The sequence below is a fragment of the Alexandromys fortis genome, unplaced genomic scaffold (assembly GCF_014885135.2).
Source record: "Alexandromys fortis isolate MF-2015 unplaced genomic scaffold, M_Fortis_MF-2015_v1.1 scaffold_77, whole genome shotgun sequence".
NCBI classification, from domain to species: Eukaryota; Metazoa; Chordata; class Mammalia; order Rodentia; family Cricetidae; genus Alexandromys; species Alexandromys fortis.
The window spans coordinates 8,440,701-8,454,344 of NW_026067967.1; the positions used below are offsets into that span (position 1 = coordinate 8,440,701).

At 46.2% G+C, this 13,644-nt stretch overlaps 1 protein-coding gene across 1 annotated transcript; it reads left to right on the forward strand.

Moving 5' to 3' along the window:
• The first annotated feature begins 1,285 nt into the window (after positions 1–1,285).
• On the forward strand, positions 1,286–9,776 carry Kcne3 (potassium voltage-gated channel subfamily E regulatory subunit 3). The gene is made up of 3 exons (XM_050154426.1): positions 1,286–1,406; positions 5,160–5,300; positions 7,285–9,776. The coding sequence occupies exon 3, from the start codon at positions 7,325–7,327 to the stop codon at positions 7,640–7,642; it is 318 nt and encodes a 105-aa protein (XP_050010383.1). The 5' UTR covers positions 1,286–1,406; positions 5,160–5,300; positions 7,285–7,324; the 3' UTR covers positions 7,643–9,776.
• Positions 9,777–13,644: the final 3,868 nt, after the last annotated feature.

Below are 13,644 nucleotides of genomic sequence, written 5' to 3' on the forward strand. Positions count from 1 at the left end.
ATCTTTTCCACCCTATGTGGGTTTTTGTTTGCTTGTTTGGTGTATGTGTGTGTGTGTGTTTTGCCTGCATATATGTCTGTGCTCCACTTGTATGTCCACTGCCCTCAATGCTAGTCGTGTTAAGCATCTCTGGGAGTCCTGTTTTTTTAAAATGCTGATTTCTGGGCCCTAGCTCTTCTGAATCAGGGCCCCTGGGAGGAGCCTGCACTCCCTTGGTTTGTAGACTGGAAACTTAGAGAGCACACCTAGGTGGCGAGGTGACTTCTCTGAGAGTAGTCTCCAGCTTAGGGAGGAATGGATGCACAGAAGCGTATGGCGCAGAAACAACACAGCAATGATGAGTTTTGAAGATTAAAAACTACGCACAAGATGCCTACCACATGACAGGTCCCCCCATCCTAAGCACTTCTTAGATAATCATATACTAAAATTCTGTGATTGAAATTGCGTGCCTCAGAAACACTGCAGTAGATCTCTGCAAGGGTGTGAGGGAGCTCACCTGAATGCGTTGTGTGGCCCTCTGCTGGTAAAGAGAGCTTGAATAAGTGGTCCCTAAGTCCCTGAGAGGCTGGTTCCTGTTTCTGTCATCTTGTTGATGGCCTCCTGGCCCCCGTTTCTGGGCTTCCCTTGGCTTCTTCTCCTTTACATAGCCTGTAACATCATCAGAAACAATTTGAATGAGGACCCAGTGATCTGGGGCAGACACCCTTACACATTAAGATGTGGCTGGATGCAAGTTGATCAGGAACGTGAGGGTCTACTGAAGGAGGAGGCACCTGCTGGAGTGTAAAGTATTCTGAGTTTGCGCGCTGACTAACTTGCTTGGTAAGTATAGATAAGTCACACACACACCCCGCCCCGCGCACCCCCAATTTGGGCATCTGCAAACTGCAAAACAGGGTTTGTATTAGAATTTCTCGCCCCCCCCCCCCCCGCGGCTATTACTGTTTTAGTATCTTGGATTCCGAGAACACGTCTGACTCTACCATAAGTCTGTAATAGCCAGCTGTGAGGAAATCAAGGCCCCAGTAGGGAGCTGCCCAGGGCCACACAACCACACAGGTGCTATACCCAACTCCACCAATGGCCAGCCCTTGGTCTGGGTTTCTGGAGATCAGCTTTTTGCTAGATTGGCTAAGACATAGCGACACAAACTGTGAGACCGAGAAAAATTTGGTCTCAGGTCCAGGAAGCGGGCGGTTCCCCACAACCGGGTGAGGCTAAGGAGCTGGGCGGAGACGCCCGAAGCTAGCCAGCGGTGAAGCTGGTGTGCTAGCACAGGGCGGGGCCGGAGGAGGGGACACGCTGGGAAGTGAAAAGGGGGACGAGAGCTGTGCAGAGCTGTGACGGCAAGGAGCGCTGCTGGGCATCTTTGCAGCGCTCACAGGGGAAGATCGCAGAGGCAGGTAAGGCGCACGCACAGGGTAGGAAAAGTGCAGGGGTTTCCGTCTCCTCGGCGAGGGTCCAGTATGTGTTTTTCTTGACAGGGAGGACCCAGTTTGGGGTGCTACTAAAATACCGAGTGGATGCTCCCCAAAGAGAAGAGCAGGTATCCCCCAGCAACACAAGTAGATGAGAGTTTAGCTGATCGTGGAAATCGTGGGAGGCTCGCACACGTCCTCTCAGTACTCCGTCCAGGCAATAAAGGCTCCTTCATGCCTGCAGATAGGTGAAGGTGTAGAACACCTACAGGTCTGTAGGGGGTACTCGCGGAAGCAACATTCCAGGAGTCAGTCGGGCTCTGCAGAACTAACTGCCTTGCCCTTTCTACTTCACTGTGACTAGCCTTCAGCGACCAGTTCCCAGGAAAGCCCGGGACTCCCAAAGCAACTTCTGTGGCTAGTAGCAGATCTAGGTTGGAAGACAGGCATCTTGGTTTCTAGTTTTCAGGTAGTGTAAACCTGTACCCGTCAACCATGACTCTGTGACTTGGGCTTTCTTTTCTAAAAGTCTTCCCCTGTAGAATGGGTTGCTTGCTCCAGTTGCTAGGGCACAGGGGAATGTTTGGGAGGTCTCTTATCTCAGCCAGCGTGCAAAAGCCCAGGTAGCAATTCCTCCTAATTCCCGCTTCCAACACCTCATTCATTTGCATGTGAGGAAACTGAGGTCCCTATCCAGGGTCACACGGGGGGGGGGGGAGCAAACTGAATTAGAATCAGCGTTTCTTCACCCCTAGCCCAGTACTCTATTTCCCGCGCAGATATGGAATAAACACATTCTCTCTGGCACTCAGCCACTTTGTCAATGCCAGATGGAGGGTTGCTGTGCTGGAAGTGTTAAAAATACTTTTAAAGACTGTTAACACCCTAAGATGAAAACCAACAAGCAACTTTCTTCACACTTCTCAAGGCATAGTCCTATCTGTAGTGTGAGGGTGCCTGAAGTAGCTTCTAAGAGGGAGGCCAGACAAGACCAAGAACCTCCAGTCTACACATGGCTACACATACTGGATCAGTAGGGGGCAGAAACCCAGATCTTCTCGTTCTCACACTGTGGGAGGCCCTTCTAAACCGCAAGGGTGGCAGGATCCACCAGAAAAGGTGGGAGACAATGCAGGAGGCCCACGGTTCGGAGGTTCACAAAAAGTAATAGGACCCCCTGGTTTCTGTGGAGGTGGGAGGGCCACGGCAGGGAGTGGCACACAGGGGGACTGTTCTTGGTAATTAGGGGTGAATTTATTATATAAGTTATATATATATATTATATATAAGATGTGGAGACAGCGGGGAAACCATGCCAGCGGCCTTCCCAGCAATGCTCTGTTACAGTTGCTGCTTCCACAACACTTCCCCTTCCCCATCTATTGTCCTCCAGTGTCCATGAGGTAAGCTGGCATGGGTGATTGCCCCCATTTTACAGACGCTGTTCAAAGGAAATAAACGCAGTGTTCAAGGCCACATAGCCGGCTGGGCTCATGAAAGACTCCCTTGAAAGGCAAGAGACTGGGACTGAGTGTGTACGGTTTGTGGGTGTGGATGGCCACACCTATGTACACAGGGGAGAGTGTTGCAAAACCATTTACTGATGTTTGGGGGCCGAGAATGTTTGCCCTTTGGATAAACGGGCTCAGATCAGATGCAGGAAGTGTCTGGGCTTCCAAAGAAGGCTCACAGTTTCTCTTGCTTGCTCCATGCCACCTTATCAAGGAGCCTCTCCTTTCCCTAAGGCAGCCTGTCTTGATCCAACTTAGAGCTGTTACTTCTTTGTTTTTCTCTGAAAGCATTGAACACTGTTTTCAGGAATCTGTTGGGAGGAGAGTTAAGGGTTGTGGGGCTCTCTATAGAAGAGGTATGGGTTCACTTGTTCTCTTGTTCTTCAGTGCTTGCTATGTAAACAGGCCTGGAGAAAAAAGAAATACAAGAGGCCCAGCTCCTTGCCTGGAAATCTCCAGGCACGTGTGCATGAACACACTGGGCCCACATGTACACTCACTCACAATGGCTGAGGAGCAGGGTTTTCTTTCCTTCCTTTTTTTTTTTTTTTTCCCTTTGTAGCAGGGTTTTCTAATGAGGCTGTTTTCAAAGCACTCCGGTAACAAACAAGAGAAACTAACTAGTTATTGAGTGGAAAGAGGGGCAGGTGTCTTGGGAAAGGACGAATGGACGAGTTTGCTGAGCGGATGGAAAGTGCCAAGGAATTCCTGCTTAAGAAAACAGTATAGCAAAGGCAGGAGACACGAAGTGCAGGCAATGTCTACTGAGGGAGGTGGAGCCAGTGGCAGGGTCTCACCCACAGGAGTTTGACAATCATTAATGAGTTCGTTTTAGCTCTCTCAAGAGAGTATGCAATATGGCTTTTGTGTTCCTCCCATCAGAACTCCAAATGTCCCGCGAGGCTCTGACGGGAGGGTCTGACAGGTGAAAGGTTGCTTGCCTCTCCACTCCACTCAATGGATTCCACCCTGTCCTTCACTTGCCCCTTACTCCCATTCCCCACACAATCTGTCTCTTCCCCAGGGACAGACCACCCACGCAGGTAGGATGCTAGGAGGAAAAGGGTACAAGTCAATCAGTTGGCCCTCAGTTTACCTAGGCCGTAAGGTCAGGCACAAGCCAATCCAGAGACTCAGGAATATCTTAACCCGCTAGAAAGACTCTGCAGCCTTCTCCATGGCAGGCTGAGATGCCTCGGCTCCCAGAGGGTGCCTCCAATCTCCCAAGATCTCACAACACGGCTCTGTGATTCATACTGTCACAGGACGTTTGAGCTGACCATGACCCCTTCAGTTTGCAGATGCAGATAGAAGAAGTTGAGACCCAAAAGCACGGAAATCACATGCCCAAAGTCATACAAGTGGCAGCTGGACCAAGATTGCTGCCTAGGCTTCCATTTCCTTTGCTGTAAAATGTGGACATTTAGCCTTAATGCACTCTGAAGGCCCTTGAGTCCAGCTCCTGCACTACACAGACCCCCACCATCATCTGAGGCATTTACAGCCGTGCCTTACAGAACGCTCTTTAATCTTCACAGCAAAGCCATGCTACAGAGAGTTAATTCTGTGACGTGCTCATTTTAATTACTTTACGGCATTTATTGGGGGTGTGTATGCATATTGACATCAGAGGACAACTTTCAGGAGTTGGTTCTCTCTTTCCACCATGTAGATTCCAGGATCAAACTCAGGCCGTCAGGGTTAGCAACAGGCACCTTTCCTCACTGAGCTAACACAGTGGCCTTCTGGGACACATCCACACACTGTCTGTCCACACAGATTTGATTAGTAGTGCTCCATTTATTTCTATAAAACTGAAGATTCCTATTTTACCACTCAGCTCATTCTATTGGATTCTAGAAGGCTTCTGCAAGGTGCCAGCACCCTGGAGAAGGAGAAAATTTTTAGGTTGTACCATTGGCTGCTCCATAGGTTAAATATGGGATGCCCACAAAGTCACCCAGTTAAGATGTTATGAACCTGGGACTTAGAGACAATAATCAGATGTCCCTTGGCCATCACACAGTTCCTATAGCTACAGCTCTAGGCTGGCCTTGGCTAGCTGTTGCAGGAAGGGGAGAGGAGTGGTAGGGGTGGGGCCAGAACCCACAGAAAGATGATCGTACAACTCTCAGGAACTGACCTCGGGGGATCCACCCTTGGTTCTGAGGTTTGTGTGACTGGTTCCTTTCTCTTCCTCCTCTCCTGCCTCTTCCCCAATTTCTAGCTCTCAGCTTTCCCGTCAGCGCCAAGACTCTGGCTGTATCCAGATGCACCCTGGGGAGGTCAAGGAACTGAGGAGTCGTGGGACATCCACAAGGAGATTCTCAGAGATGTCTCAGAGCCAGCGGAGTTTCTGTACTGTTTGGTGAGTTCTCTGGATTTGTGCCCCAGCAGTCACAATCCCTTTCCAAGGAAGGATATCCAAGAAAACTGACCAGGAGCAGAGAGATCTCACTTCTGCTGTATGGACACTTAGGGTTTAGAAACCGAGTGTGTGTGTGCTTCTCAAAATGAAAAGCACATTAATCCTCTTCAATGCAATAAAAGAATGCATACTTACAGCAAGCTTGGGAAGCATATCAACCTTATTAGTTATAGTTAAAAATGCATAACTCCGTATGTCTGCCCTCTTAACCATATGAGTGTTACCAGTCTTCACATTGCCATGGTATAAATCTCTAGAACTTTGCATCCTGCACCAGAAACTTTACACTCAATGCTCAACCACTCCCACTGGTTACCTTTTTTTTTTTTTTTTTTTTTTTGATAGATAAGGAAGCCATATCCATCCTGGAAGCTAACTTTTTTCTGAGTGGGCTTGTGTAGATCCATGCTGGTTGTCTGTGTCTGTCTGTAAATTTGTCTGGGGCTTTTCCTCCTTCAACCTTCATGTTAGTCATCTGTCCCTGCTCCCTCTTTGTCACGGCTTCTACCCTGGTCCAGGACTCAGCACCCTGTTTCCAAACATCCTTGTCACTGACCTGACTCAACGCTCACCCCTGCCAGGTCACATAGCAGCTACACAATTATTGATCTGCCCATTTTACCCTCTTAAATGCAATGGTATCTTTAAAGCCAACTACAGGATCAAGTTCCAGCACACAGCATGGCACTCCCGTGATTTGGCCCCATGGATTTCTTCTGTCCCTCATCCTGTCCCCTTCTTCTGTCCATCTTCCATTTCAACATCTTTATGTGATCTTCCATTCTTCTAGACACTTTATGCACTGTCTTGTTGATGTACAATTGTTCATATCTTTCCTGCCCTTGCCTTCTCTATCTCTTAGGATGGTTCAAACTCCAGTTCAAACCACTCCATCCCATTGAACATTCTCTAAGCCCTAAGGAGTGTTAATCACTTTAAGTAGTTCTTTTACCTAGCTCCTGTGTTATCACCTGTATCACATTAGGCTGGCCTTGAGGGTAAGTGCTGGGTTTGAGCTTTCTCTAGGCCCAAGCACAGACTCTAGTCTGGGAAAATAATGATTGACTGAGTGACTCATTGAGTCATTAATTTCACTGTGATGTTCCTGCTTGCCACTGGCCCATATGGAGAAAAAAAAACTCAGATTTCTTGCCTCTTACATCTTAATTCAGGGATCTATGTTCTTTTCCCTCTTTCATTCAGACAAGAGCACAGTGATGGCAGAGAACCCCAAAGGTCTTTCATAGAATGCAGGGCAGTCCTGGGTGCAGTATGGTGCTGCTATATTATTTAGATTCTGTTCCCCTAGTTCTTCATAGAGCGGTCATGAGTACTTATCATGGTGAGAACTATCTTTTCTAGGGAGAGGCCTGGTAGGTAAAGTCATGCTTGATACATATAAGTAATAATAATATTTCCTGACAGCTCTGCCTCAGTGAAAGAGAGCTTTGGAATCAGGCATTGAATTGTAAGTACTATTTGGCCTATTAAGAAGTCCTGAAAAAAGACACTGCTAACTACTCCCCGATCATGAACACGCTACTTATTTGTTTGGGGCCTCTGTTTCCCTGTGCACAAAATGGAAGGAGCTAGATTAAATAACCTCTAAAGTTCATTTTGCCTAGTCTAATTGATTTATACAATCCAAGAAGAAGAGAGAGTAATATGGTTTTCAGTGGCCAGGAACGACTCTATTCCACACACACAGTGGGATGCTTCTGTGAGGGCTCGCATACAGCAGAGAGGAAAGCAGATGTAGCCCTTCCCATCTCTGAGCCTGCGGCTTAGTGGAGAGGAGAGACAAGCAAAGTAGAGTGGGGGAAGAGTCGTGGTATTGGGTCTCGAGCCTACGTCTGCAAAATAGGGAAGTTGTTCAAGCTGTTGGTAACAGAGACACCCCTTCCTTTTCTCCTTTCACCATCAGATCACGTTCCAGTTCTTCCTTTATCTCAATCTCTGTTGCTATGGAGACTTCCAATGGGACTGAGACCTGGTACAAAAGCCTCCATGCTGTGCTGAAGGCTCTGAACGCCACCCTTCACAGTCACTTGCTCTGCCGTCCTGGGCCAGGGCCAGGACCTGGGCCAGACAATCAAACTGAAGAACGTCGAGCTAGCCTTCCTGGCCGTAATGACAACTCCTACATGTATATTCTCTTTGTCATGTTCCTATTTGCTGTCACTGTGGGCAGTCTCATCCTGGGATACACCCGTTCTCGCAAGGTGGACAAACGTAGTGACCCCTATCACGTGTACATCAAGAACCGCGTGTCTATGATCTGATGTGAGGTGCCCAAGAATGACGGAAGAGTCTGATGCCTGAGGATTGTCTTCTTGGGCCCCCAGAACTCAACTCTGGACCCTCTCAAGCCTTAGTGTCTCTATCTATACAAGAGCAACAAGAAATTGGTAAGAGAGATTGCTGTTGGGACCAGAAAGGATAGGCTGGTAGTCCTGGCCTTGTGGATAAGACATTTTTTTCCCAGACAAAGATAGGCATTATATACTAGGAGCCCATGAACAAATACATAGAAGTATGGACTTCCGGTGAGTAGGAGAAGAGGAAGAGGAAGGGAAATGGAGCAGAAGACGCTCTGGAAACATAATCTTTTAATGTGTGATCTTCAAATATGAGAAACCTTGATAAAACCAGGTAATACTACTTGTTTGTGTTAATTCATGTTTTATTTCTTTAAACATACAACACATGCAGGTTTTGCCTCGTCTGCTAACAAAGCAGAACAGGTGCCTTGACTGAAATCCAGGAACTCTAGTCTTTTTCCTAGGACTTTTCAGTGATACATGGAGTAAGATCCTGGCCCAAAGAACTTGAGGTAGAGCACAGTAGTGCATACCTGTAATCCTAGTGTTCGAGAGACTGAGTAGGGAGGATTATTTCAGTTCATGAGTTCAAGACCAGCCTGGGAAAGCCCTATCTTGGTAGAGAGTTGGGGAGGGGGTAGTAAGAAATATCTTACTTTTACAAATAGTACCCAAATCATGCCACTGTGTTAATGCATTGCTCAAGCACTTCAAAGATCTTGACAGAGACTGTGCAAAGTGCAGAGTTCTGAGCATTATATTCACTAGTAACATGGTCATGTGCCTTTTGAGCCATGTCACCAGGCTCCTCTTGGGCATGTGTCCAATGCCAGGGACTTCACTACCTCGGGTGTAGCTTCTTCTACTCTGGATTCTGTGAGAAATGTTCTAACACCAACTTCAAGTTTGTTCCTAGGGGATTACTTTTACACCTAGGAGATGGCCCTGTTAAATGATACAGTGTGTAAAAGGCTTGGTTCAAAGGGAAATCCAATGGGCATCTTACTTTTAAAATTGTTATAACTTTATCTGGTTGGAAGTTTTTCGTTTTTGTTAACCTGACACAATCTAGAGTCATCTGGGAACCTCAGCTGAGAAAATGCCCTCATCAGACTGGCCTATAGGTAAGCCTGTGGGCTATTTTCTTGATTGATGATTGGTGTGAAAGGGCCCAGGCCACTGTGAGTAGTGTCATCCTTGTGCAGTGGTCCTGGATTTACAGGAAAGCAAACTGAACAAGCCAGAGGGAGGGAGCCAGCATGTAGCTCTCCCCACAGATTCTGCTTCGGTTCCCAGCGCCAAGTTCCTGCCCCAACTTCCCTCACTGAAATATGTAAGATAAAATAAACCCTTTCATCCCCAAGTTTCTTTGGGTTATGATGTTTATCACAGCACTAAAAACCCTAACTAAAACAGCTGGGTACTTCTCCTTTTGGTTCTTTCATTTTTCTCCTTAGTGTAATGAAATAAACTTTAAGGTTTAATATCAGGGCTTATCAGTTCTGCCCTTACATTCACTACATTAGGCAGAAGCACATAAAAGTGCTAATTATATCGGTCAAAAGCAGGTGAATATCAGTCGTTTCACAGGGTTCTACCTAATTTATATACCATGGTGAGTGAATTATTCATCAGCAATTCTGAAGCCACCCATTGCTGTCTGATTTTGATCTGAGGGATCCCTGTGAGCTTCCCAGAAGGCCCCGCGGAAACATACGTGTTTGTATTCAGCAAACCCTTCACAGGATTTTGATAGCAGTTATCTCAGTGGTGTAGAATTATAGGTGATTTTCCCTTCCCATTTTAGCAGTGTGTGTGATACTTGACTTATATGACCCGACATATGATGCCTGCATTATAAAGGTCAGGAAAACTGCTTCTCCCAGTAAAATCAAATATTTCTCAGCTAAGAGCACCGACTGCTCTTGCAGAGGATCCAGGTTTGCTTCTCCAGCTCCGTGTGGCTCACAACCATCTGACTCCTGTTGTAAGGGATCCAATGCCCTCTTCTGACTCCGAGGGCACAAAGCATGCTCGAGATACATGGACAGACACATATGAAGGCACACATCCACACACATTAAATACAAATGAATAAATCTTTAAAAACAATAAAATAAATGCTTCTGTGTTTATTAAATGGAGGCTCAAAAGAGCATATGTTAGATGAGCAGTTATGTTGGACCTCTACAAAAGTGTCGAAGTCCGTGCCTTGAGCACCTTTTTATCTTTTCATGAGGGGAAAGAGGTGACTTCCTTAAGGACTTATGACAAGGCAAGACAGCAGATTCAGGAGTCTACAGTCACTGGGACTCCAGAATTTCTCTCCTCTAAACACCCACATAAATGGTGGACTGCAATTGAGTACTGCATTGAGTGGTCAGGTGGGAAGAGGACAGAAGTGTTTTTGAGAAATGAGATTAACTTGATCTGCAGGATTTAGAGAATGGGAGAACTGGAACTGAGCTCTGAAGCGTAGGATAAATAGGATAAACAGGCAGAGCAAATGGAGAAAATGAGACAAGGGGAGCTTGGAGCAGAGACTTTGAAACACACTTTCCTTGGCAACTGGGGAGAAGGCGCAGAAGCTGCCCCTGTGTGGCTGCTCTTTGACTCCATCCTCATCTGTGGAGGAGGCTCAGCACACACTTACATTCATCAGGAGACTTAACTCTAATTCCTTTACTTGCAAATTTAACACGAGCACAGGGGAGATTATAAATGCAGCACAGCTCATGAGTTCAAACAGAAGCTGCAGAGACCAAGGCAACTGTAGGGATCTCAGGAGCAGGAACTCATCTGAATTCACAGAGGGTTTCACTACTGATGGTTGGTAGTAGAAATTCTAGAATTTCCAACGTCAGATTCAACATTCTAAAATCCTCTGATAAAGGTGTTACTTTCAACACACACACACACACACACACACACACACACGCACACACACTGTCAGATGGACCCCAGACCAACTGTGAGGGAGCTGTCTCAATCCGAAGACATCTCTCAGATCTTTGTATCTGTTTTGCCCTCTGCTGGCCAAACCTCAGAACATGGTCTTGATTCTCAAAGCAAAATTTCAGTCTCATTTCTTCACCAGGCATTTGTTGTACATACCTTATGGTAAGCATCACATAGGCGTGAATGTTATACATGAGTAAGTAAAACAATGCCTCGGGGCATTTGTTATACATAACACACTGCCTTATGAATGTATTCACCTTTAACTCAGATTTTAACATCGTCACAGTGATATAACATAGCAGGTATTTCCTATAATTATTTCAAAAAAGTTCACTTATTTTTGACATAGTGACTTCAGAACAAACCAGTCAGTTATGCCTGTGGTGTGCACAGGCCAGAGCTGAAATTCCCTGGAACTAAATGAGAATGTAATTTGGGAAAATAAGAGTAAAGTTTTGACACCAGTGATGCTGAATTTACAAGAAAGAGCACCCAAGACAAACGTTTAGTGGTAAGGAATGCTTGGCAGGAACAACGTACAGCAGACAGAACAAAGCAGACAGGGAAAGCAAAAGAGTCTAACAAGGTGTATGCCAGGTTGTGTCTAGCCTTGGTCTGATACACAGGGAGCCCTCATATGTGGCCAGGTCATACACTATATGGGAGAACTCAACTCCTTTAAGGTAAGGGAACATTTTGTACCCCTAAACTAGTGAGTCCATCATTGTGAGTAACCCTCCTCAGATAGGAAGACTAGAAGAGGAGGTGAGGGGGTTCTGGTTGATGAATGACTGAATCACAATTAATAAAAATCTAGAGACAGAAATTGGGGTTCAACCTGAAGGTTAGAAAAACAAAACAGCCAGTTACTGGCTCTTACCTCTACCTCAGTCTGAAATGGCAATTCTGCCTCCAGGAATCTCAGGATAAGACTGTGAGTGAGAGCTGTCTCCTCCTGTCTTATATTCCTCTCTAGTGCTGGGATTAAAGGTGTGCACCACTACCTCCCAGTAGCAGTCTCATTTTGAGGATTCCTGGAGGCAGATCACCATTTTGGACTGAGATAGAGGTAAGAGACTGTGGCTGGCTGTTTTGCTTTTCTGACCTTCAGGTTGAACCCCGATATCTGTCTCTGGGTTTTTATTAATCGTGCTACAAATGACAGTTCTGTGGAGAAGGCCGGCAGCCATGAGCGGTGGCAGGAGAGCACTGTGAAAGTGAGCTAACTAGGATCTGCTCTTAGTTGAATTAGCAACAATTTGGCTCCTGAGAAGATTCTGAAGTTTGCCTCTGAGTTGGTTCCACCTTTTGTGACTCCTTTTTTCACATACCAGGTTGGACCTGCTAGTGGTTAGAGGGGTACTCACCCCCTCACCCCCAAGTACATTTGCTTGAGGCTCAGTCTCTGGGGGAAGACTAATGATATCATCACTCCATGCAGGTGAAGGGTTTTACAAGGACTTCATCAGCATCTGCCGCAGCTGTGCTAGCTGAGGAACAGGAGCAGAGTGTTTCATCTTGAGAGAGCCTTCAAGTTTAACAGATGTGATGGAAACTGGGCAGGATGGTGCATGCTTGCAATTCTAGCACTTGGGAAGTGAGGTAGGAGGATCAGGAGTTCAATGCCACCCTTGGTTACATAGTGAGTTCAAAGCTTGTCTTGGCTACAGGGGTTCTCAAAACTTAGGAGTGAGGGGAAGAACATAAAATAAAGAACAAAACACAATAGCACTAAGTAGAAGCATGTAATTAACAAAAAAGTTAAGTACCAGAAGTCAGAGGGGACAGACATTATTGTGAAGGTCAAACAGAGAAACAGGGACAGCTGGGGCCATAGCTTAGTTGGAGAGACTGGCATGCTGACACATATTTCCAATCTCAGCAGTAGGGAAGTGGTGGCAGGTAGATCCCTGGGACTCACTGGCCATCCAGTACAGCCTACTTGGAAAGTACTATCTCAATGAGAGATCACAAAACAAGATGGATGGTATCTGAGAGATAGCAGCTGAAGCTGTCCTCTGGCCTCCACACACACACACACATACATATATGTATCTGTTCTCAGAAGCATGTACACCACATACCAAAAAAGGAGGAAAAGGAAGTGTTTGTGGATGTTTCTGGAAGTGGAAGTTTAGTAAGACTTGATCAGGAGGTACAATAGAGTGTGGTCCATGGGTGGTGATCAAAGTAGGTTGATGGCACTGCTTCGTTTTTGTTCAGTGACCCAGGACAATGGCTCCAACCTGCATGCATTACTCAGGATCATTCTGGTTGGAGCATTTCTACCAGAAATCTCATTTCTTACCAGGTGGTGGTGCTGCATGCCTTTAATCCCAGCACTCAGGAGGCAGAGACAGGCAGATCTCTGTGAGTGTGAGGCCAGCCTGATCTACAGAGCTAGTTCCAGGACAGGCTCCAAAGCTACAGAGAAACCCTGTCTCAAAAAAACAAAAAAAGAAAAGAAAAAGGAATCTCATTTCTTAGTGAGGAGAAACTGAAGATAGAAGTCCAGGACCAGAGGTTTACTTGTAAAGCACACTTGGCAAAAGCTGCATACATTTCATTTGCTCAGGTCCATTCATGAGGGCTTAGCTCACAGTAGGCTGCAAGGGAAGCTGGCACACAAGGTCTATCTGACAACCCACATCCCAGCCAATGTCTATTACATATCCTGGTGGACAGCTAGTAGTGTTGAGTCCACCCTTCTCTCTGTTGATATAACTGGTCAAGATCAAAATACTTATAACGCTGCTAGAAAGAAATGCTGCTACCTTCATTGGATCTTCTCAGGAGAGCAATTATGAAAACCTTAGGAGCATAAATAACGAATGTGGCTGCGTGACTTTTGGACTTGTCCCCAGCGGCACCATAGAGTCTGATCTCTGTTCTCACTGGGGTGGTCGTATTAACTTAGCAGGGTAAGCTCAGGAGACATAGACAAAGCAAGGCTTTCAGAGCCAGCCCTCTATTGAAAAGATTCTTCTTCCAAGTGCTACCGA

Coding starts and splice junctions, on each gene's coding strand:
- Kcne3 (XM_050154426.1), top strand. CDS start 7,325: ATGGAGACTTCCAATGGGACTGAGACCTGGTACAAAAGCCTCCATGCT.